This window comes from Phalacrocorax aristotelis, chromosome 15, assembly GCF_949628215.1.
Source record: "Phalacrocorax aristotelis chromosome 15, bGulAri2.1, whole genome shotgun sequence".
In the NCBI taxonomy this organism is placed as follows: domain Eukaryota; kingdom Metazoa; phylum Chordata; class Aves; order Suliformes; family Phalacrocoracidae; genus Phalacrocorax; species Phalacrocorax aristotelis.
In genome coordinates this window covers 16,479,819-16,505,252 of record NC_134290.1, presented here as the reverse complement: position 1 = coordinate 16,505,252, position 25,434 = coordinate 16,479,819, and the positions used below count along the sequence as shown (strand labels likewise).

The 25,434-nt window shown below is 45.2% G+C and overlaps 1 protein-coding gene across 1 annotated transcript in view; it reads left to right on the top strand.

Moving 5' to 3' along the window:
• The first annotated feature begins 11,822 nt into the window (after nucleotides 1–11,822).
• Nucleotides 11,823–25,434, top strand: part of MAPK1 (mitogen-activated protein kinase 1) — a 38,311-nt gene continuing 24,699 nt past the window's right edge. Inside the window, exon 1 of the mRNA XM_075110723.1 lies at nucleotides 11,823–12,204. Coding sequence (XP_074966824.1) covers nucleotides 12,062–12,204 — 143 coding nt within the window. The 5' untranslated portion in view covers nucleotides 11,823–12,061. The remainder of the gene's footprint in view (nucleotides 12,205–25,434) is intronic.

The following is a 25,434-nucleotide window of genomic DNA, read 5'->3' as shown; positions in this document are numbered from 1 at the left end:
TCCTCCCCCTCCCCAGCTCCTCCCTCCCCGCTGCCTGCCCATCCCTCTGGCCTGCATCTCTTCCCTCTCTCCTGCTGGGGATGGAGGTAATCCCGGGAGGAATGTGGCCCACAGGCCTCTGCAGGACTCGGGCATGTGACTCTGCAGAGCCTCCGAGGGTGAATGCAAAGCTGGAAAAGCAACCTCGGCTGCCTGGCAGCGCGGGGAGGGAAGCGCTGGGGGTTCGTGGGCTGTTCGGTGTGCCTGGCTGTGTCCAGACAGCTTATCAGACGAAAAATAGAGGCTAGACTTTTCGGCTGCCTGTGCTGTTTCCCTATTCATTGTGTCTGGGTGATGTATTCTCTGCCTGTGGTTTTAATAAATATCTTTCATAGCTACTTTCTGCTTCAGTCCCCCTTGGGATAGCTCTTTCCAACTCAGCTCCACCAGTGTGCTGAAGATGTTAAGTCCAAGTGTGTGAAACAGAGGGAACTTCATGCAGAGCATCTAAGCTTTAACTCTAACCGTGTCTCTGTATATTACACAAGCCTCACCTGCAGTTTAAGTTGCACAGCGCGCTCTCGCTTAATCGCATTAACTCTTTGTCCCTTTCCTTTTTGTAGCTGTATGTCCGCAGAGCATTCAAGAGGGTTTGCAAAGAGACTCCCAGGTTACTGCTGGGACCGAAACTTGTGCCGGTTTTTAATAAGGCTTTGCATGTAGGATGTTGCTGTGTTTGAGAGAGCATCCTGGAAGTTTCAATGGGGGTGTAGGGGCAGAAAAAAAATACATAAAGATCACAATTCTGTGTTTGGAAGCTGAGTTTTGTCCTGTGTAGTAAGTACCCGTCCTAACCCTGCTAGAGCAGAACAAACCCCCTTTTCTAGCAGAAACAGAGTTGTTAATTAATGTCTTGCTGAAAACAAAGTCTCTGCCATCTGTTCTGCCCCCTCACTACGAATGCCACTCTCATTATGTTGATTATGTAATTAAAAATCAAAATATATTTTGGTAGAGTGCTGCATAGGCATCTGTGCTGATTCTTCCCCTGTTCCTATTTACCGCCCCCCGCCCCGTAAGAGAAGGAGAAGGCGGCGATTGTTCGACTCGCGGTAGCTTCGTGCCGGGGCTGCGGCGCCGGCCGCCGGGCTGGTGCCGGCCGTGTTCGAGCCGCGGCTCCTTTGGAAACCCCGGTTATTAGGTTCATGAGAAGCCCGTGGCGGGAAGCTGCCCCTTCAGCTGGAGCTGCGTTGAGCTCTCGTGAGGGGCTGGCTTGAACCCAGAAGAAGAAAAGTGAGAAGACAGAGGCTGCGTTGCTCCCCAAGTGCCAGCGTGACCTCTGAGATCAGCCAGGCTGCTCCTGCTACAAATGCGGCCTCTGTCGATCTAAGGGTGGAGGAAGAGAGAAAGAGGAGGGGTAGCTTTCCTGTAAGTGGGTTAGAGCAATTACCGAGGTCTCTTACAGCAAATGAAGCTGTCGGTGTGAGTCACATTCCCTTTTTTTCTCACTGCCAAGTTTTAGGCAGTAACCAGACAGAGGGAGGAAAAAAAAAACGGGAAAAGCAACAATGGAGAAAAGTTGAACTGAAACAACCCTTCATTCGGGGTATTGTTTGACATTTTAGTTCTGATTGCACGTAGAGATAAAGGGTCTATAAATATCCTGTCTGCTGAAATTCCTTATCACAGCATCGCCTGTCAGCTGAACAAATAAGTTCTCCAAATAATACATAATTACGTATGTAAATACAAAATCACTGATTATATCCCTGCAGCACGTGGGATGAAGGCCTGATCGCTGGGAAGGACATTAACCTTCTCTGTGTTACCGAGAGCTGCCCCAGTCTCAGGAAAGCAAATGGCACCTAGAGCGGTTGCTGCCGCATCGGGGCGAGCTCCGAGACGGGCTGAAATAAGCCAGGAGATATTTATCTGACTGACGAGACTAGATGAAAGCGTCTTCTGACACTTTTTGAAAGTATCTTAGCATTTAGCTCTGTTTAACAAATGGCTGGAAGCTTTTCTGCTCTGCTTTAGAGCTTTTAATGAAGCATTGTGATTCCCATTGTGGTCAGTTGTTTGACACTTTTATCATTGCTGGTACGCATAGCGTTTTTTAATGTTTGACAGCTGGAGAAAGGAGTATTTTGTGCATTCAAACTTTTAGCACAAAGCTGCTCTTTTCCATTCTGCCTTTGTCTTTTATTCTTGCTGATGCAAATCAGCGAAAGACAGAAGTGATTAAATTACGTTTGTTTACTTTTTCCTTGATGATACTAAGACACAGGCTGCCTTTTATGAAGGGCAGAAATAGAGGATGTGAATGTTTCTACAGTATTTCTAGAAAGGATTTTTTTCCCTTACAATATAAAGGCATTTATTTGTTTCTTACGTCCCGATTCACCAGATAACGCGCAATTCCTAATGTATGTGGAATAACAATAGAGCAACGAACGACAGTTAGCAGCGCATTCCATTTGGAAAGCTTCTATCCTGTTATTTTTATTGATTCAACAGTATAAACAATCATACCACATCACAAAACAAACACAGCAAGATATTTCTGTCCTCCGCAGTCGGACTGCCTCCGGTCCTCACTGTAGCCGTACAAAAAGCTCCCCTCCGCCGCAGGCTTCAGGTTTATACACGCGCAGCTGTTACTGGGTCCTGGCTTCAGCGCGTTGGTACGATAACTGGAAAGAAACAAGCACCGAGAGGCAGGGCTGCAGAAATAGGATACCCATGGTTGTTTTGGTGAGTAATGCGCATGTCTTGGGGATTGTGTAATACTTCTTTTTTTTTTTTTGTGAATGCTTGTCCTGAGAACGAGGCCTGCGTTTGCCTGGCATGCGTGTGCGGGGTGTTTGCAAGGAAAAAGATCCTGCACCAGGAGTGCGTTCGTAGAGGTCAACAGCTGCTTGTGAGATGGCAGGACAAGGTCAGGGGGAGCCCGGAGAATTACAGCAGAAAGGTTTTGGGAGGGGAAAAGGGCAGAAACAGGAGAGAAAAGGACGAGAAGAAAGGAGGTGGTAACAAAGTCACTATAAAACTGCCCTCCTGATTATTTTTTCCTGCATTTTTCCAGAGCAGAGGAAAGTGCAGCAAAGGATGGCAAAGGCAAAAGAAGTGTCTTGAAGGCTTCTCAGCAGTCGAGTCAAACCTCCCTGTTTCACAGGCGAGACTAGGCTTAGGGAATGATCTCACACGGCAGCTGAGCCAAATCTAATGGACTGCTGGTATCAAAAAGGACACTTCTGCTCCCAGCCCTGCTGCTTTCTTTGTACAGGGCTGGTGCTTGTCAGGCCCTTTGATGAGCTCATGCAGCTCAATAAACTGTAGGAAAATGAATTCAGCAAACAATTTGCCAGCCCAGGAAAGGAGGAGAGTTGGACACTGAGGATGGAGACTGGAGCTGCAGTGAGTGGGAGAAGTACAGACGTCAGCTTTCTGCCGCAGGTTTGGTGGGTGCCAGGGGATGCCTCGCCGCGATTCCGCGCCCAACCTCCCGCATCACCTCCTCGGCGGTGCTTCCCTCGAAAGGGCACGATGTGAGCACAGCCTGACCAGGGAGGCTGACCGGGGAGGTGAAGGGGATGACCGGGACTGCAGGAGCCCAGGAGGAGCTTGTTGTGGGTGGGAGTAGTGGAGGAGGAACCACAGAGGAGAGGTGACACGTTCAGAGCGACCACAGACAGTTGTTGCAACAAGCACCGGAAAAATGCTTGAGTGCAGGGCAATGGTCGCACTGTCCTAATGTAGCTCTTCACGGGTTTGCTCCCGTGTATCCACGTGCCCGTCCCTGAAAGAGGAGTCCTGTGTCTGTCCCTTGTTTTAGGTATACGTTTCTCCTAATTGGGATTTGATAAGGGGACAGCTGCTGCATTTTTATTAGCTGTGACAAGCAGCAGTAAGAGCTGTATCCGTATATTGGTGTTTATCCAGCTGCACTTCACAAAGGTAAAGGGGACAGGAGAGCGGTACGCTGCCCCCTTTTAATCCATTTTCTATAGACGGGGGTACTTTGCCTCTCTGCGGGAAAGGTCGGCACAGCTACTGTGCTAATAAACACTCATTTCTCGCTGCAGCATATGCGCTTCCCAGGCCCATAAATCCAGGCAACTCGTAGTTGAATAACAATTAAATATTCACACGCATTTCCATACCACGGTCTGGTGCGCAAGGCATAGGCCTAAGTGGCTGGACATCTGCCGTCTGCTCTCCCACACCTACTGTTTGGCAGAGCAGAACCACTTAATCTTACCCTACTGCCATTAATGGTACCTGGAAAATTGGCTGCAGAGCATCAGCCTACAGACACACTGCCATATCCATCAGAGAGAGCGGTGTTCTCTCTCTCGCTCTTTTTTTTTTTTTTTTTAAAGCAGCCTTTATTGTAATAAAAATCCTTTTCATTGCTATTGGTGTTTCTCTCATGATTTCCAGGCCAGGGATTCAGTAATGTCAGCAGGAAATGAGGCATCATATTGAAATCTTAGTCGAGATGCAGGACGCTGACAGATCCTCACGACAATTTTATGTCACTTGCACAAAACCCAGAGACTCTGTAATGCAGCAAGAGAAGCGTAGCGCTTGGTGACAGTGGATGTATTGCAGTTACAAAAGGGCATCTCTTATCATCAGGCTCTGCATATCTGCAGTAATAACCACCACGTGTCAGGTAAGACAACGATAATGTGACCCAGGTAATTTTCCCATTGTTAAAACTTTCAAAATCCAAAAAGCTACAAATGTCTTAATAATTAATTCAATTTAGCTAGATGTAGTGCTGGTGGCCGGGGGAACAGCTTTCTGAAGTTCAGCCTTTTCCCTGGTCCTACTGATAACAGTCTACGTGGCAGAGTTTAAAATGTTATGGCCATTTAACGACGAAAGAGTTGTATGCAGTCGCTACCCACCTTGAATTTCCGTGCAGCAGGGCTGCCACACGAAACGGCAGCTCGGATCTCCCCGTTTGTCCCAGAAGGCTTGAACAAACAGATAAGCCTTAGGGTTTGCTCTGAACTTAACGAGCCTCCTTCAGTGGCGAGGCTCTACGAGACCCAGGGCCTGTCTACGCATTGTTGTTGTATAGTTGCCTGTCAACGTGCTTATTCCCCACAGAATTGGCAGAAACCTTGAATTTCCTCGCCGGCCCCCACCCTGCGTGCCTGTCAGCAGCAGACCAAGTCCCAGCTACAAGCACAAGAACATCCTGAATCGGTCTCAATAATTTGCATTTCCTTCCCAAAGACCTTATCTGCTGGGGGTGCAAATTGCACCATCGAAGTTGCTGGTGTTGAAAGATCAGCACCCTTCTGCTCCCCAGCCAGACTGTTTTCAGGGTAAGTTAATTTATCCAGAAGAATTAATTGAGACAGCAAAGCTGTCAAGCGAGACAGGCCACACAGCGAGACAGCACTGCTCCGAACATCTGCACAATTCGTGTATTTGATTAGGTTCCTCAGCACTTGCAGATTATTGTTGTTAGAAGCAAATCCTACTTTGCCATCTCCATATCAGGCTCTGTGCTGTAACTCTGCAGATGTTCGGGCTCTGTACACCCACATCGTTTACAAAAATGACAAATGCTGATAGTAAAAATTACATTTGCTCATTCAAACATCTTGGTATTTACATATAAGAAAAAAAATCATATGCCGGGGTCCTATGCAACACGGCCTTCAGCAGGAGGTGGACGGGACCCTCAAAATCTGCTTCTCTCACACAGAGAGTCCCCTGATACGTGTAATGAAAACCTTCTGTTTGTAACAACAGATGCCACAGGGAGTTGTATATTTGGATATTATTTTTTCTCTAGGAGTGTTTATTAACAAATGCTTGAAAGTTTTATGATGTGGTGAAAACTGCATCTCGAGCGATAAACAGGAAGCGCTCGGAGGCATTGCATTACCCCCGTAACGCAACACAGATTCCAACAGCTTGGCTCTTTTTTTTTTTCAAAACACTGTGACACCACTTCCTTCAGGAAACCTCTCTTGTCTGTACAGCTCTTATCTACTAGAGAAATGCAAAGCTGCAAAAGAAATGGTTGTTCTAAAAAAGATGATTCATCAGTTTTGGACTGTAGAAAGGGATGCCTGTAATTTGTACAATGTCTATTAATGCAGCACAGCCTCCTCGGGCTCTGTGGCAGCGGCCGGAGCAACGCGCACGGAGGCGAGACCGACAACCTTCCCTCCCTCCCGCCGCACAGGTGCCGCTTGGGGAGCAAAGGCGCAGATTTCCCCGCAGGTGCTGGAAGCGCCCCGGCCGTAAATCTGGCGGCGCCTCTCCTGCGGTTGTCAGTCAGCGTCAGGGCGGCCGGGACCTGCCCGGCGGAGGAGAAGCGGCAGTCCTGCTTCCAGCCAGCTCTCGTGACCTGCCAAGACCGGCCGCAGGCGCGCTAAGCGCGACAGTTGGTGTGTGGAACCTTATGTGCAGCATAACTGTGCTGTAGCCTCCACCTTGCTCGTAAAGGCTGCCATGTGCTCGTCCTGTGATGGTGTAGCAACGTTGGCTGAATTTTGAACCCTGGTGACTTTTACGTGGCAATCTCAGAACCCCGTTAGCGGACTGTTCCCTATCACTGCTTTCTGTTCGGCCACTGCCCGCAATTTAGACTATCAGGAGACAACTAGGAAGTATACCTGTGCCATCACAAAATTGTTAGCTACGTGTTTGTGATGGACGCCGCCCCAGCTCACAAGGTCATGTGAAAGCAAGTCCTGGTAAGCCCTTTCTGGAAGGTCTGGCACCGCTCCCCAAAGAGGTTCCCTGCAAAGGGACTTGTGCGTCTGCCAAGTGCTTCAGTTGCACAAAGCCAGCTGCAGTGGGGTCTGGGTATCGCCCCTCCAGCTCTAACCCTTCCGTTCCCACAGCTCGTGCCCGCTACCTGCTCATCTTCCTTTTATTTTACATTCTCCTCCCCCTTTCTCCTTTGTTCTTTCCTTCATCATCCCATCTCCTCTGCCCTCACATCAGCCAACCTCTTCAGCACAAATGCTCCCTAAATTTTTAGCTATGAGAAGTATTAAAAACGGAGCTACTGCAGTATCTGGTCAACATAAACCCCTAATAATCCTGTTTCTACGTTCTTTGCCTTCTGCCTCTGTTGGAGGCATCACTTGTGCTCTGTGCGGCTGAGCGGAGAACAAGTGGGGGAAACAGCCTGCGTATTTTAGTATTTGTAAATCATTAGACTTATGAGGTTTTGTAATAATCTTATCTCCTTTTCTGTGTTTCTTTGCATTTTCCTAGCAGTTGATGGTATCAGAAATACAGCAACCAAGAGACTGATATTATACACCGGCTACATCTTTTTGTAAAAACTTCGTAGGCATATACTGGCCTTCAGTGGTGTCCTCACAGGCCACTGTAACATTCTATATAAATATTGACTATACAAATGGGGTTTTTTATCAGTCCTGTAACATAACTTTTTATCTGGTGATTCAATTCTCTTATCAGCTACCGCTTGTTTACTGAATTTTAAGTCTTGGGCAAGATGAAGCAAGTTGATGCAGAGTAGCTGGTTTTCAAAAGACACAAGCTGCAGATAACCGAGGACAAGTAAAGCACACAACAATATTGAAATCACTCAGAGTTTTATTGCAGCTGACTGAGACAGAGTGTGCTTTGAGGCTGGGAAATTTCCATTACCAAAGTGCAGGACAGTGCCTGGATGCTGCTGCCACTGCAGTTGGGAAATAAAAGCAACTTAATTTTATAAAGACAGCCACAAAATGTCGGTGTATTAATTAAAATTGTTAGAATCATACAATGAGCTTTTAAGGTTGCTGCAGAATGGATCCCTTTTAAAATATTTAGAGTATAATTGTGGAGTAGTTGTACAAAACATAAAAATGACTTGAAATTGCAACTGTGTTTTCAAACTGCATTTGTGACCAGCAGCTCTAACGAGAACATGATAGGTAATACAAGACATCTCCTACAGCAGTGACAGATTCTGACAGGGACAGGGCGATACCCAGTGCAAGCTCAAGGTTGTTACTGACAGTGTAGTTCTGCAGTTAATAATCTTCTGCGCTCCCCTTGGCATGCACAAAACAAACGTAGCAATCTGTTTACTAGTTTTAACTCCATGGTGTCTAAGCCACCGTAAGCTTCCTGCGAAGTCAGGCAGAATGCTGAACGGGGAAAAAGGAAATACCTGGGGGGGGGGCAGCAAATTTGCTTTGGCATCAGTTGCCCGGCAGTTTGGGTGAAAGACTGTTTTTAACTTCCCAGTGGCGTAAGGTTACACAGAGATCCTCATTTTCGCTGAGGTCACTTTACACTGTCAACGCAGTGGCCGACGTTTAAATGCAAATCAGTCTCAAGGCACTTCAGCTGTATGTCACCAGCTAAACCAGGCCCAGGTAGGTGCTGACTAGAAGTTATTAGCATCTGATGCTCTTTGCGAATCTTAGGATAGTTCCCTGTGGATCAGAGCTCACATCTAAGCAATTTAAGTTTGTCTCACATTCATCACCATGGTTCCTGAGTGCCTTAGAAGTTAAAATATCTTTATAAAACATCTTACATGTCTTGTTTCACTCTCTCGTCACCCCCGCACAGAGCCTTGAGGTCTTTTTAAATAATGCTGGGAAAATTGTGCTAAATACTTAACGCCTGCATTTTGTCGGGCTGACGGGGAGGTTCAGGGTCATGCTGAGGTACTCTGAAAGCAAATGCCGTACTCCTACAGCAGCTACCAAGTCGTCGACGTCCCCACGCAAATAATACAACTAATACAATAACGATGACTTTTGGGAGATGTGGCTGTAGTTTTAAATTAGCACAAGAGTCTGAAATCCCTCCCAGCCCCAGTAAGAGCAGCGCTGCAAGGCAGCGGCTGTAGGGCTTGTCCTTTCCCTCAGCCTGATAGCGCTGTCCCGCGCAGGGCTCGCAGGGCCTTTCAGAGCATGACGTTTACTTTTCAAGAGACCTATTTACAGAACACGAAGTTAACAGTTACAGTAGATATGTGTAACAGCACGGAGAATTTCTAGACCCTGATTGTAGGGTGAACTCATCCATGTGACTCCCGAACTTGATATGAAGATGGAGATAGACCAAACCATGGCATATTTAAACTGACCAGCCATATGGCTTAGCTGTTTCCTAATACAGCTCTCAACTGGAGATGCTGCAGTTCTCTTTGGACAGCCTCCTCTGAGCAGTGCTTTTATTTCTTTTTGAAATAAAAGGCTTTTTTTCTCCTCCTGCTTTTCATTATCTGCTATCAGTTTTTAGGAAGTATCACCTCTCCTCCCCCAACACAGCCCTTTATTTTGATCATGGAACGACTAATTTTCTTAAAACACACTTACATTCTTTCCAGAACTGAGGCTTTAATGTCACCTTGTTAAGGTAAAAGACCCAACATTAGGTGCAGGCAATGGCAGTGTATTTAAATAGGCTGAAAATCAATTGGTAACACTTCTGCGTGGTCTGCCTAGCTCGGTAACTGCACTGCTTTGCTGAAATACACGCACCAAGTTCCATCACAGGAGGAATTGCGGGGAAAGCACGCCGTAGCCTTTTGACCGCCTAGCTGGGTTTAATTGGATTAGACGTACATTTGAACACAGCACTCGAAGTAGCTGGCCGTCTTTCCACAATTTCCTGGTCTGCCTGGTTGGTTTCCTTTTTGATCAGACACATCCTGGTGAAGGTAGGAAATAATCGAGATACATGCCGGTTTTTAATTAAATTTGCTATGACAGGTTGTGTTTAAGCTAGTTTCTCTATAATAATTTGTTTTGCATTTGCTGATGACAGATTTATTTATGTATGTAATCAGAACTGTAAGCATAATTTAATTTTTAGAGTTGAGAACCTTTTAAATAATATTATTTTGCTTGGTTTCAGAACTTTAAACATTCATTCACATCTACTGCTGTCTAAAATTTCTGAGAAAAATAATGCTGTGTTTTTAAAGTGCAGAAGAACGCATTGTGGAGGGGAAAACATTATATGTAAGTAAAAATAAATACATCAGAAGCATTATCCCACTCAAAAGCTGTACGGTTTAATGTCTGCTAAATACGGAGATGAGTTTATTAGGTTACGCGGGGCATCCACGGCAGCTTTCACTCCATCAAACTAGGCTGGTGCCGCACCTGAAGGCCAGACCCTGCTGGGTAGGTCGGCATCAGAGGCGAGTCCTCGGGCTGCAGTTTGGCCAAGTGGCTGCGCAGCTGAAACCAGGAACGCTTCCCTCTTGACTTCTGCTCGAAGAGCGAGCCCGATGCGTTGGGGGATGCACGCTGTGATCAGGAGTGCATGCAGCATTTGGAAGCAGCCACGGCACACTGCAACTGTTCGGTGTGTGGCAAAGGGAGCTGGGTTGCAGCAAGCAGTGGGAGAAGGCGGTGGGACGCCGGGAACGGCCCTCTGGCCGCCGGGAGAAGGCAGGCGGCGAGTGTGGCGGCAGGGACGCCTTCGAGGCAAGGACAGACACGAAGCTGCAGGATCGTCAGCAGAGATGTCAACAGCGAAAATGTCAATAGGAGAGAGCGGAGCTGGGCGAGGAGCGTTGAAAGAAAGAGGAGGGCAAAATACCACCAGTGAGAACCCGAGAGCAACTGGCTTGTCGTGTGCAACAGCTTCTGGCTGAGCGCTGTTACACAGGAATGCAAAATTAACAACTACTTCTAAGAAAAAAGCTCGATAGTCGAGGGGTAATTGGATGATTCCACACTGGGGTCTTCTGACAGATTGGGGTGGGTGTAATTGTGGAGACAGGCACACTAAGGCGTATGAAGGTATGCATTTGAATGAGTTTTCAAAGGCATAGAGGATACAGCACATCTCAAGCAGTCGTGGCAATACAGCAAGTAGCAGCAGGATTGCACATCAGGGGTTAATACTTTTTGTCAAGATCATCAGAGAATTGCAGAAAAAAAAAAACCCTCAGACTTGGTGTTCAGATCCTTGTGTGTGACTTTTGCAAACTTCCAGATCAAGCAAAAGTTATTTTAGGAAAACAGCCTTGCAGGAAAAGAGAGAAGATAGAGGCTACTGCAAGCAGCGACCATGGCATGATAGAAACCATCGTCAACTACATTTTCACCTCCCATTCAAAGCCGTGTGTTTATTTACATGTATATGGGAAACAACTAAGAGGAAAACAGAATTCTACATGAAAACAACACGCTAACTCGAGGTTGCAAAACTACACGCTGGAGTTCGGAAATGTCAGAAATTAACTTGTCCGGATTACTGTGATTTGGCTTTCGTGTACAGCAGCCTTGCGCTGCGTGACATCAGCGAGCCGCAGCGGGGCCGAGGGCGGCGCTCCTGGGGCTCGGCCCAGCGCCCCGAACGCAAGGGAAGCCCTTCCCTTCCCCGCAGCTGACGCGGGGCCGCTCCCTGCGAGGCTCAGCCTGCGGTGCGGGGCGGCGCGGGGCGGCGGAGCGGGGCCTGCGGGCGCCGAGCCTGCGGGGAGCGGGGCCTGGGGGCGGCGGGTGGGCCTGCCCTGCTCCCGCGGCCACCTCCGGGCTCGATGCCCGCTCCGCTCCGCACCGCGGCGGCGGGGCCCCGGGCGGGACAGAGGGACGGCGGGACAGAGGGACGGCGCGCCCGCCCCGGGATCCATTTCCCGCCGCCGTCACCTGACGCCTCTAATGGCGCCGGGCCGCCGCGCGCCCGCAGAGCCGCCACGCCCACCACGTGACCCGCCCGCCGCGCCCCCCTCCTCGGCGGCTGCGGTTACCGCAGTCCCCGGCCCCGCCCCGCCCCGGCCCAGCCCCGCCCCGGGCCCCGCCCCCAGGCCCCGCCCCGCCGCCGCTCCCTCCGCGCGAGCCCCCACCCTCCCCTCCCTCCCTCCCCTCCCCCCGGCCCGGCTCGCTGCGCGCGCGCGCGGCCGGCGGCGTCTCTTCACGGCGGCGTCTCCTCACGGCGGCCGCGGCGCTGACGGGGCCTCGGAGCCGGCGGCCGGTGCTCCGGAGCGCGGCGGAGCGGGCGACGCCTCTTCTCCCTCCCGCATCCCTCTGCTCGCCGCCCGCCTCCCGCCTCCGCCCGCCTCCGCCCCCCCCCCCCCCCGCACGCAGTCACCGCGGTTCCCGGCACGGACAACATGGCGGCGGTGTCGGGGGCCGGGGCTGCGGGCGGCTCTGCCAACGCCGGCGGCCCGGAGATGGTGCGGGGCCAAGTGTTCGACGTGGGGCCCCGCTACACCAACCTCTCCTACATCGGCGAGGGGGCCTACGGCATGGTGTGGTGAGTGCCGGCCGGGGCCGAGCCCGCCCGGGGCCGGGGCCGGGGCCGAGCCCGGCTGGGGCAGCGCCCTTGCCCTGCACGACGCCCTCCTTCCCTCCCCGCCGCCCTGCCCGGCCGCAGCCTGCCCGCGGCCCGGCCCCGGGCTCCGGCCCGCCCTTGGGGGGGAGAGGCCCCTGCCGTGCCCTCGGGGGAGGGGAAGCCGAGCTTAAGCATCCCTGCCTCCCTCTCCTCGGCTCTGCTTTTCCCCCCGTGCTCCCGAGGCTGTCCCTCCGCATCCCCCTCCCCCTCCCTCGCTGCCCCCCCACCCCCCCCAATTCCTCCACCGATCGGTGTAGCCGAACGCCTCGTTTCCTTTCCGTCCTGCGCTTATTTTCTTGATTATTTTCTGCCCCTGCCTCTGGAGTTGGCTGCTCTCTTTATTTTCTCTGTCTCCGTAGTGTGATCGCAGACGTTCAGAAAGGGGGGAAAGGTGGTAAAACCCTGCTGGCAGCCCCGCGTTTCTCTTTGTGCTCACCTGGCTGCGTGTCCCCGGGGTCACAGTTGATTAAAAAAAAAAAGTGAATCAGTGCATACGAATTGCTGCCCCGACCTGGCTTTCCTTAGGACGTGCTTTGTGCGGCACAGCCTGCCAGATGGGTGTCTAAAGTAACATGTATACAGGTGAAAGTTCTCCTCAGCCGTTCTAGCTTATTTCTATCATGAAGACTTGCACCAAGTCTCGCTAAAAAGCGATCGTGTTCATTTGCTTTGGTTAATATTGGTCGTAAAGAGCAAGATGAATGAACTGAAAAATACTGAAAATGTAAACTAACCATATTGAGAGCATGAGATGGTTGGGGTTTTTTTAGTGATCTAAACGAGCTGGGGTGATGCTCTGTGATAGTATATCTACTGACCAGGTCATAAATCTGACATGCTCGCTGACCTTACTTGGGATTTCTTATTCTGTCTCCTGTTAGTAAAAGAGGTGGAAAATCCCCCTTACTTCTTAAGCAAGGTATGCAGATGAAAAACTTTTGTTATCATTTTGTCAACTTTCTTCCAGCACTGCTTCTGTTTCTTCAGCATGTTTCTTGACCAGAGGTACTAAACGAAGTTTACAGGCTATGACTTCACAAAAGCTTTGTCAGCATTCATTTCTCTCTCTGATGCTTGATGTTTTGTAAACTAGTGCATTTCTCGGCAAAGGCTCTTCACAGCCTTCAGCTGTATGTTACAGATTTTTGTAGCTATAGGTTTTTGCATATAGTCATTGAACTGTGCTGGCCTGTTAACGATGAAGTCATCCTGTGTTCCAGGGTGGAAGCTTTCATCTAGGCCTCAGCTTAGCTGGGAGATGAGCCTCTCTCACAAAGTTTTGAGTTACATTTTATTTGCTGTGGGAAATCAGAAATCCCGTCTACGGTGTAAAAATATCCTTGTTATTGTTTTAGTGTGAGAAATCACAGCAACATATCCAGTCCAAAACTTGTTAATGTAGCTTGTGGTACAAGCTGTGTTTTATTATGGTGTACTTTATCATCTGAGCTAGGGCAAGTAAACTGGTGCAGATAATCTCAGTACTAACTGCACTGGTTTACACTTGCAGTCTGATTTAGGAAGGTACTTGGGAGTAGTACTTCCAAGATGTGTGCTGTGGATAGTCCGGTTCCTATCAACAGGGCGTTAAAAGTGTGTTTAACAGGCAGCACGCTAAAGCTAGACTATTTCACCACAGATCAGAGATTACAAGAAGCAGTAGGATGGCAGTTGATGCCCTTTTTTGGCATCACTCTGCTAGTGAGCCGATACAGGGGAAACAGGGCCACTTCATGCCCCTCCAAATGGTATGGTATTAAGGTCTATACTGAAACTGTTTCCCCTCCAAAACTATATAAGGTTATCCTTTATTGAAAAACTCATTCTAATACAGCGTGTCTGCTGTGAATGCAGTACAGAATTACTATCCAAATCTTCAGTTCAGTTGAAATACACACTTGGCCTCCTGTGCTTTCTACTCTAAAATTATAAATGTGAAATACTGAATTCGGTATGTTGTGCTCTTCATTACTGCTCTTCTGCCTCGGGTGTGAAATGACAGGGAGCAAAGTCTGAGTTTATATTGTATACTTGATAAGGAAAGTGTTGGACGCGCTTCTTGCAGTTAAATGCCATAGCAACTGTAACGTTTCGTAGTGCCTAACATACAAGCTCTTATGGTGAAATATGATTACTTATCAATCAACAGAGGCATAGGTTATGCAGTTCAATACTACATGCTTATCTTGATTTGATTGCTAATGCAGTGAGGATCTGCAGAAGGTTCTCCCTTGGGGGTGGGGTAGAGGGCGAGCTATGATTGTGCAGATGGAGATGTTTCCCGCAACTGCAAAATCCATTTAAATTTGTGCACTTTAATGAAGGGAAGCAGAGTAGGCTGTGATGGTTTTGTTGTAGACCTGCAGCTAATGTGTACAGCTTGGAAGATGCTAGTTATTAACAAATGCATTGTACCATAAGGCTTGTTATACGGAAAACAGTGGCTTAACTCTTCAAATCCTTCACTCTCTTCCCTTGTTTTTCCTCATCCTTATATATCTGGATGAGGGAGTTGAAAACAATAACATTCTTTTAATTATTTTGCTGAATAGAAGGGCAAATGAAGTATTCTTAGGATAGTGCTGTTACGGTCAGTCTTCCATTTTGGTTTTGCAGCAGAGAGAATAATGTTTGAGCAATATTGATCACAACATAAAATAACAGCACAGGAAATAGAGGAAGATGTTGAGTGAATGGACTGTACACGAATGTTCTCTCATCTGGATTTGAAAACCCTTAAAGGCATTTAACTATTTTCCCTAGTGTAGTAATTTTTAACGTAATCAGGTTTTGAGTAAAAATAAACTTAACAGAGCAGATTATTTGCTGCTGTGTTGTGGTTGCACTTTCTCAGCTTTGTAAGCAGAAACGGCATGTTATCAGCCGAACTCCCATCTCAGTGTCCTCCGTTTAAACTTGGCTGAAAACGTTCGTCCTTTGATACAGCCTTGCATCTTGCTCGGAAATTTTGTTGCTGGGGGTGAAGTGGTCAGTAAGTGAATATCTACGCCAGTGTCCCTTTCTAACCTATTTTTTGTTTTCAGTATTTCTGTATGTAAAACTAGGGATGACCACAGTGCAAAACAAGTTTTGGCCAAAATCCTCAGCACTTCCTAGGACTGCAGGACACTCTTTGAGCAATTTAGTCATACAGTCATGTTTGTTACTCTGAATTAGTTTATCCAAATACATGCAAATGTTGTGTTTATTTTCTTTTTCCTTCCCCTTCTCTTTGGCTTAAGAGTTGGGGTTTTGGTGTCAAGTTCTTTATGTGACTTTCCCTTTATTGTAGTGATAAGGGATTATCAACCTCAGAGTCAGCTGGGGCCGAATTTCAGACCAAGTCTGAAGTTTCAGAACTACCTTTCAGACACAAAAAAGCGTGAAAGGTTTTTGAGATTGTCTCCTCCTTCCCAAGTGCGCGTGGGTTTTTTTCTTCTTTCTGCAAAAAAACCCAAAATCAATTTGTTAACAGGCCGTACTTCAAACACAGAGAAACAGTGATAAAAATATGATTGTGTTGAGCTTTAAATTTCCAGTGTGAATTATTCTTCATACAGTTGGTCCATGATAATTTGGCAAAGATGGTCATTTGACGGTTCAAAACAAGTAATCTTTTTTAGGAAGAAGTGGTGAATGGGAATGTGATAGGGATATTCTGTTTTGTGGAAGTCCTTTTTGTCATCAAGCTTATGTGAATGTGAAGTATTGGCAGTGCTGCAAATAACTGCATATAAATAATAAACATGAACAGAGTCAGAAGAAAACAATCTTGAAGCTCAAATCTTGCATTTCTTGCCCTGAATTTGACTGGGTTGGTACAAAGACATCTTTGTGTTACGATGTGCTATAGAATAATGATACTAGAAGTCAAGGTAGTCAATAGAGGAATGTTAGAGTAATACTGAAAAGAATACTTTAAACGTTTGGAAATGTTTTCAAAGTTCTGCTCCTTTCTACTGTCTCAGAAAGAGCTCTACTTTTAGAGGATAGATTATTTAAATTGAAAATCTGAGAAGTATATGCATGAAGAGGCTTGAAACAGGAAAAAAAAAGGAATAGAATGATCTGCAAGGTGTAGATATTTATATTAAAACATGAAAATACAAAACTTGGTGGGATTAATGGTCACATAATATTTTCTTTTGAGGCAATCTGACGTTACACAAAAGGGCAGTGTTTGATCCCTCTGCAAGGGTTGGGTTGGTGATTTGGGGCAGACTGCATAGTGGCAAGGATCAGAAGCAACCTGTAATTTTTTCTTCTGTTAACTATTGCAGTGATCTGGAGAGAGTACCCTTTAATGACAGAGCAAGTATAGAGATTCATGTCCCTGTTTGATGTGCTTCTAGGGAGCACAGCTTGGGTATGGGTGTTGATACCGGGTAATTAACACATTGGGGTCTGTGTGGTAAGGGGAAGAGGGAGCTGATAGAAGTTAGGCAACCCTAATAGGTCCTCCTTAGTGCAAGGATCGGAGCAGAGAGTTAGGGAATGTAATTGGTGGCTAGTTATCAGCTTCTTCCCTCCAGGGAGGAGGCTGAGGTAACTATTTCCTTTCAGTCACTCAAACTTATGGCGCTTGCTTAACCTGACGTGGAAACCCGAAAGGAGATTAGAGCTGCTTTTCCTGCTCTCCCCTGTGATGCGGCCGGTGGTCGGCAGGCTGTGTGGGCGTCAGGGACAGGACAGCACCTACTTGTTCCCTGTTTGTATCGGAGCTGTCTTTTAAGATTTATAGAAGATGAGAGATAACAATTTTTCCCGTCTGCCTGAAGGAATGGGATACTGGCTTAACAGTTGAACAGTTGCAGCTCAGGGACACTTGCATTTTATAAACAAATACACATTTTCTTAACATAGTGTGGGCCAGCCCACAGAAGCAGATAGAGATAACTTGTGTGATTTTTTTTTTTTAAGCATGATTTATTGAGGAAATAAGGCTTACATGTTCACAGTATCTGCATGTAGTTGCATCAGTCCGTCTCCTGTACCCCTATGTATGATTCATGAACCTGTTGCCTGCCTTCCATCAAACCAGACAGATTGTAGAAGTCCTAAAGATGGACAGTTTCTGCAAGTTTCTTAAAAATAGGTATTTTGCTAGAGTGAAGAGATCCTATATGCTGCTCCACTGAGGAAGAGACTGAATCAGGAGGTCATGTATGAGAAGTCAGACTCCCCCAAAGAGACACGACAGATGCCCCAGTTTCACAGATGGATTTATTGGCACTCTCAAGACCAGGAATGTGTATTTGTAGGATACCAGGCTTTGGTAGTTCAGTGAGCTCCTTGTTTAGGAGTGGGGATTGACAGCCCACAGAAGAGTTAATACTTACCAACTGAGTAGGTGTACAGCTCAGCTTAGGTTGAAAACTAATACTTCGCCAACATAGTAATTTTTTTAATGCTTTTTATGTTGATGGTTTGTCATAGCTTTCAGCTGCGATCTAGGAATGAAATTAACCAATCAATTTGATATGTAATAAAAACATTTTATGACATCTTGCTGGGGAATATTTCACAGAATAATGTAGGTTGAAAGAGACTTCCTGAGGTCACATAGTCCAACCTCCTACTCAAAGTGGGGCTGATGTCAAAATTAGATCAAGTTGCTCAATTTGTCCACTCAATATTTCCAAAATCTCCAGGGGTGGAGATTCCACAGCATATCTGGGCAGCTTCTGGTTCCAGCATTTAACCGACTGCCCAGTGGAATTTTTGCCCTTAAAAACACGAGTTTCCCTTGCTGCAACTTGCAACCATTGTCTCTTGTCCTTTGTAATTCTTACCTCTGAGAAGAGTCTGGATCAGTTTTCTCTGTTATCCCTCTTTATGGAGCTTAAACCAGCAATTAGATGCTTTTCACCACCCCCTGCCTTTCCCCCCCCCCCCCAGCCTATATAAACCCAGTTTCCTCAATTTTTTTCTTGTATGTTGTGTCCTTCAGCCCCCTGCGCATCCCAATGGTTTTCTGCTGGCCTTGCTCCAGTACTGGGAGAGAGAAAAACTGGATGCAGTATTTCAGATGTGGCCTCGCAACAGTAATTGCTTTCCTTGACCTGCTGGCTATGCACTTAATGCAGCCCAGTCCACGGTTAGCCTTCGTCGCTGTGAGCAAGCGCTGCTAATGGATGCAGTTGGATGTTGTTCTGGTAATCTAGAAAATACTTTTTACTTGCACTTAAAGTGAGTGATTTTAGGAACTTTTCAAATAATGTCTGAAAAAACACCGCAAATCCCATGACATTTTTTAAAGTTATTTCAATTGTATATGATTTTGATTTCCAAATTGCTCAAATGCAGTGCAGGGAGCTATAAACATATTTTAGAATAAAACTTTTCTTTTACTGTGTTGCAAATTAATAGTACATGTGAAACGCAGCAAAGGGTGGCTTGTTTCAGGTGATTTATCTGTGTCAGACCTAGATTCTATTAATTGTTAGGTAAATTATTAGAGCGAGCTGTTTGCTTGTGAATGAATCGCCTTTTCAGCAGGGGGCTTATTTTCCTTTGCTTTATTACAACTTCTGGGCATATAAAGAAGCGCTTTTTTTGCAGTATGTTAAAAGCCAGATATGCATTACTTCATTATCAGCCTTGACCAGGCAGGTTAGTAAGCTCCAAGTAGTAATAAGCGCCATTAATTCAGATGGGGATATTTGATGAGATACCGGTAGATATGTTGGCAAGACGAGGTCTCTCGCACTCCATCAGCACGCGGCAGGTCGGTTTCTGTTTCAGAGAGCATTCCTGTCTCCACCCCTTTCCGCTGGGTTTCTGGCGGCTGGGCGAGCGCTAAGCAGAGGCAGCCTCGCGTCCCCTGCAGAAGGGGCTGCGCCCCGGCTGCCGCCCGGGCAGGCTCCTGGTGCCCCGGCTGCGCAGGCTGGCCGAAGGCAGAGCTGGCAGAGGCGGCTATGTGCCTTCCCAGGCCTGGCTGCCTTTCACTGGAGGATGAAATACCGATCTCTCTGTGTGTATGCATGGCCTGTAGAAAGGCTTTACTGGAAATGTTGTTCTGTTACGTTTGGGCAGACTCTTGCATGACAGTCCGGTGTTCAGCAGGGTTGTACACACATTCATACAATTTATCATGTTTAGCAGTACCTAAAATCACAACAGCCTAAGTTCTGTTAAGGGAAAATCTCTTCTCTTGGAAGAAGTTCTCTTGTATTTTAAGAGAATTTTCATAAAATACTGAAATCCTCTCTGGTGATTAGAATGCAAATGAGAGTTTTTGTTACATCATAGAAAGTAATTCGTCTGCGTTGTGGGTATGTTTTAAGTACCAGCAACTTGCAATTAGGCTTACAGTTTATAACATGCAATTACTTCATTTTGCAGTTTTCCTTAAAATTAACAGCTGTCACTGCAGTACCTTACTTCTTCCTTGTTTGGAGGGAAGGCGGTTTGCTCCACCAAATATTGCTGATGCGTCCCGAGTAAAAGCTGGTCATTTGAGCACCGCAAATCAATACTCCCCAGAATGCTTCAGTCCAGAATTTGCCCAATTTTACTGGGATTCGGGTGGTGCAAAGTACTCCAAGTGACATTCAGGCTGACTTTTATATTGGATTTTTCTGAGTGTTTCATAATTGTGAAATGTCTTCCTTTTAGTTACAGTAGCCAGCATATCTTAATGCTGATACCCTGTGTGAACAAAACACAAACCTGCTAATATATATGGGGCTAGGGTTTACTAATGGCATGTCTTTTTAAAAAGGTGGAAAAAACTTGCAAAAAATGCCTTGTAAGCTGATACTGAAGGGAAATAACTTCTGATAGTGGTGAGATACACACTTGGTGCTAGTGGTTTGAGTTTGTTGTTTTGTTTTGCAAGTGGAATACTAATCATGGCAGCATGGACAGTAGCAAAGAGCTTGCTTTCTCTAGTGCTTTGTGATAGTTTTTGTTTTGCACTGTTTCTGCAGGATTAGGAAAACCTCTGCTTCTAAGCATGCATGAATAATTTTGTTCAGCGATTTATTTATTTCTTTATTTTCTGTTGGAGTGAAATACTATGAACTATTTCTTCTGAAGATTTATATCGTGTGAAATCAACTAAATAAGCTAATTACTGAAAAATATAGTAATTGTCTGGATCTTGTGTCTTTTCTGTCTTCTAAAGCTCATTTTAGGAGGAGTATTTGGAATACAAGTCAAATTAGAACCTTATTGGACAAAAGAGTAAACCATGTTGAGGGATTTGTTAATCTCGTTACCACTCAGCTTTCTGGTAGTGCTGTCCCTTCTCTCTAGGAAAGGGGAAGTATTTGCTACATACATTCATAGTGCCTGCTTTGCTGCTAGGGTGGCGGCGGCAGCGGTTTTCCAGGCTCTGGAGTAGCATTGGTTATTGTTACAGACCTACCATCGCTGCCTTGGTGGCTTTTTTTGTTGCCTCTTGAGAAGCCATAAGCAGGGGAGGAGGAAGTCAGCACTTTATCGGCTCATGTGTGGAGGTTTAGCTTTCATGACAGTCGGGCCTAGACACTTAAGCTGTGGTTTCCATGACTGACTTGTGCTGATCTCAGGCTGTGCTGCTTCTAAAGGGGCAGCCTTTCCTCCTGTGCTTCAGGTCGTGTCACTCCTTCCTCCACTCTTGTGCTGGTGCTTACACAGCTGTAGTTTGCTGTGTTGGAAAACTGATTTAGCTGAAAAGTTGCTTCATAAAAAATAAAATAAAATTTAAAGGTGGTAAATTGATGTGACTGACGCAAACCCTGTGAGTGCTAGTGCTGACACAGGAAGAGAATAGAAGTAGGCAGGTGAAGAATTCTTTACTGCTCCTGTTCGTAAACTGCTTTGACTTGGAGCTGCTTAGTTCTCTGAACTGTCACAAAGAAAGCCACCGCTCCAACCAAAAAAGTGAGAAAGGGGTAGGGTTGTCAGGCATAAAAAGGAGAGCGAACCACAAGCACTCCTTTTAATTCACTGAGCCCTTAGGTTGTCTCCGATGTTGTCAAGCTCTTACAATTTTACTCTGAAATGGATTCCCACAGGAATTGTCTTTAAGTTTATATAGAGTGAAGAAAGATAGTGATATTTAATATCATTGTATCTTACCAAAAGCAGTGGCAGCTCTTGGAATGAGGGGTTTATTTTGCAGACAGCCAAAGGGCCTTTAAACATAACAGTGAAGTTTGCCTAAATGTTAAATTTGGCGTAGATACTGTTAAGGAAGTGCTGGCAGCAGAGAGCCTGTAAACCTCTAAAATGGGGAGGATAAGTGGGAAGGCAAGGAGTAGGCAAGAGTTGTCTATTTTCTGAAGACAAGCTTGAACTAAAGTGGCATAAAGTTGAGTCGGCATATATGATGATTTGAAGTCACAGTGCTTCACAGCTAAAGGTATAGGAAGAAAAATACGTATTAGAAGAGATTGAAAGAAGTGATCGGGTTTTTTTTTTTCAAATGGCTAAGATTGATCAAAACGCCATGAAGTTAAATGGCATCTTTAGCCAAACAATGGAGAACCTTGGGTGAAATACCTAGTATTTTTCTAATACTAGTGTTAAGGTGTAGTTCTAGAATTGCTGCTCATCGTAGTTCTGCTTAGTAGATACTAACAAAACACAAATCATCTGGTCCGCCACACCCGGGATTATGAATTGACTGAGCTGGCGAAAGTAATTTATTTAATAGACTCCATTTTGCACGACTAGCTGTTTGTTTTCAAAATACTAGGAGTGATCTAAGGAATTAAATGATGAAGTCATTATTATGTGCATAGTAAATAGTTTAAAAATGTAATGCTTTGGAAGGTTCCATCAGATTTTACTCTTCACATTCTGAAAAATAAAGTTGTGCCTTTGTAACCTATTAGAATTATTTGAGCAGATGTATGAAAACAAATCTCCTATAGGAGGTTGCAAAAGTGCCTTAAGTATTTGTGGTGTGACGGGCAATAACCTGTAATAGATCAGAAACTGCCAAAGAGTAAAATCACTTATGAGTAATTATTTACTGTTGTCATGGGAGGAGGGAGTTGGCACAATTGTGCCAGAAACCTTTAATATTAGGTTTGATTTTGAATGTTATGGGAAAGATGACTGAAAAAGTAGGTGGCAAAGGTGAAGGTGATGCAGTTATATTTTGACCCAGTAAGCTTCAGAGATTAACTAAAGCATGATAGAGCAGTGTGCAGTGATTACTTGGGCATCTTGCTATGGGCTGATGATAAGATAAAGGAGGCTGACTTAGAAGTTACATTTTGCCCCCCCCCCCTTGTTGGAAAAGAAGAAAAAAATCAACTTTATAAGAAATACTGATGAAAATAGTTTGTCTAGGTATCTTCTATAATAAAAACCAAACAAAACCATAGCAGTGATCATTTGGAGATGAGCAACAGGCAAAAAGGGATTAGGAATATGGATAAACTCATGAGGAGTTTGTAAAGTATGATGGTTGCTTTGCAGTGGAGTTGTGATAAAAGGCTTAGCAACAGGGATTCATACTTTCTTAGCCTGAAAGCAATGATCTATCCACTGACATTAGGATCCTGACAAATTAAAAACCGCTTGAAAAAACCCCAACAGACACCAAAACAAACCCAAGATTTTCAAATAGCATGCAATTGGGAATTTTCAGGTAGGGCCAGGTTAATACTACTGCAAATTGGATCACATCTACTGTATAGTTATTTTAGTGTTCTTTTGTTGCTCAGTCTTCCTCTGCTGCCTTTTTTTGTAGCATGAGATGCAAGAAAACAGGGAGAAATTGTCAGTGAGGTGCAGTGTCTGCAGGCAGCTGTGTGTCACAGCAGTGCATGTGCTTTTTTTCTTTCCTTGACAAAAACAAGACTTAAGATAAATCTGAGGTCATCCTGTAATTTATAAATTGAGGTAGTTCCCACACACACACGACAAACAGTGGAGAATTCAGCAATCAGATAATGATAAGAGGTCCATTTCTTAAACACTCAAACTTCTGGCATTTCAGTACATAATTCTTGTATCTAAGCTTACTCTGAAGTATCTGAGTTTTGAATTCAAGTGTTTTGGCCTCTTCTTTCATTATAAGCTATTAGTGCTTATGCATGCTTCCCAAAGACTGAGAAGATAGTACGTACGGTTGTATTTTAATCATCAATGGGGAATGTCTGTAGCATACCAGTAGATAATTCAAGAGGGCTGAATTACAACTTGACTTTTTTCCCTCAGAGTGGGATGAAAAAGTACATGGTGCTTGTGTCCTTAAAGTTACTATAATCTTTTCGTAGTTTGAAAATGAACTAGAGCCTTAAGGCTGAGTTGTCCTTGTTTTGTTTTATTAAGAATCTCATACTTATGTAGCTCTCCATTTTCATGGATCTACTAGTTTCCCTACATTGTAGGAATTGTTCTGTAAAACTAAATCTTTAATGGAGAGAAGAGTATTCAGATGCACTTGTTTCTATAGTTGATTCCCTGAATTCACAGCTGAGAAGCCTGGGAGATACTCTGTTATTGAGAACCTCTTCTAGAGATAAAACAAAAACTCTGAGACATGGGTTGCCTTTTCATGGAGTGAGGTCTGTTACAGCAAGGAAAATATATTTTAATATGACGAGGCACATATTCCTTTTAAAACCAGGTGCTGATTCTGTAAGTTAGTGCTAATAAAAAAGGTCTAATGAATAATATACTTATTTATCTTTAAAAAGATTATGAATAAATGGAATAAAGTAACAAATATTTCTAGTAACCGTAGGTGTTTATGGTTGAGGACAAAAAGTATATTCAGCAGTATAAAAATACACATTACTGGATGTCCTCAAATCTGACACTGACTACTTTTATCCTTTTTCCAGTCCTTTCTCTTTGGTAAAAGAGTAAAACATGGTAGCTGCTCCCTGTACTTTAATCATATAGAACCAAAACCTAATTATTCTGAAGAATCTGAAAGGTTTAATATCTGCTAATAAAAAAAAAGCTAACAAACAAACCCAAGCAAACAAAAAATCAGTCCCCTCCACAAATCTGCACTCGTAGCACCACCTTCCCCCACCCCCAGAAATTGTAGCAAATGGTCTGTTATGACGCTGCTGGTTATTACTATATCATAATACTGCATTATTTTACAGCAGTCTTAAAAATAAGTTTAAGCTATTTGCATTGGAACATGATAAATGTCAATGTTTATATATAAATGTTATAGGAAAAAAAAAATATAAATATGTTATAGAAATGTCCACAACTGAGCTAAATGCAGGCTGAATGAGAAGATGAAAGATCTTCATAGATCAGCTTGTTTGCTGGGAAGTATTTTTGCCTTTCCTCTCCTGGTTGCAAGCAGGATTCTTATCCCTGGATATGCCCTTGGAATCTTGTTTCCACAGCAACACAAAGCTACCGATAAAACATCCCTTTTAAACTTCAAATCAGTCTTTTATTTAGAGCTGTAATTAGGATGTTGCCAGTAGCATTGTGTATTTTCATGTGTATGTACAGATATGCTGAGAGCAGACTGTAAAACAGCCGTAAGGTGAATAATCCTAGAAGTGTTGAGAGACTATCCCATGATGGGGTATGCCTTAAGGCAGCGTGGCAGGGGAGCGTACTGAGGATGGGGGTGCCGACAGAGTAGGCAGTTGTTTTTCAATGGTTATATGAAGAAACAGCCCTCTGTGGGATGTAACCATTGCCAGGAGCTGGCTCCTTTCCTCCCGGCAGCTGCAGCATGCTCTCACTTGTTCCAGTTCTGCTCCAAAATGAAACATGTGAAGAATAGAAATGGATAGAAGAACATGCAGCAGCCATTGTGGGTAGAAGGAGCTAAGCTTTGGCACTTGGCCCGATCTGTCTGGTGAAAAGCTTTCCTTCCTCAAGAAGGAATTAATGGGAGAAGGGCTACATGTCAGAGGTTCATCTGAGCAATTAGTGTGCTGTTTTCTGTAGGCTGCTCAGGTCCTGCGCTGTGCTTTCTGGTCACTGCGTTTGGAAGCAGCCCCACCCTGGACCTCTTTTTGAAAAGGATGTTGGTACCGGAGCAGTAGAAGGATAAAACACTGGCTTTAAAAGTTGTGTGGTGCAACTTTTTGGGTCATAAATGCTCATTTGCTTATTTTGTCCAGCTGTGCAAGATGTTTTACTTAGTCAAAACTTCATTTTGTATTTAGAAGATACTTAACATGAGGAATGATAAACTCTACTGCTAGGGCTTGTATTGATTTT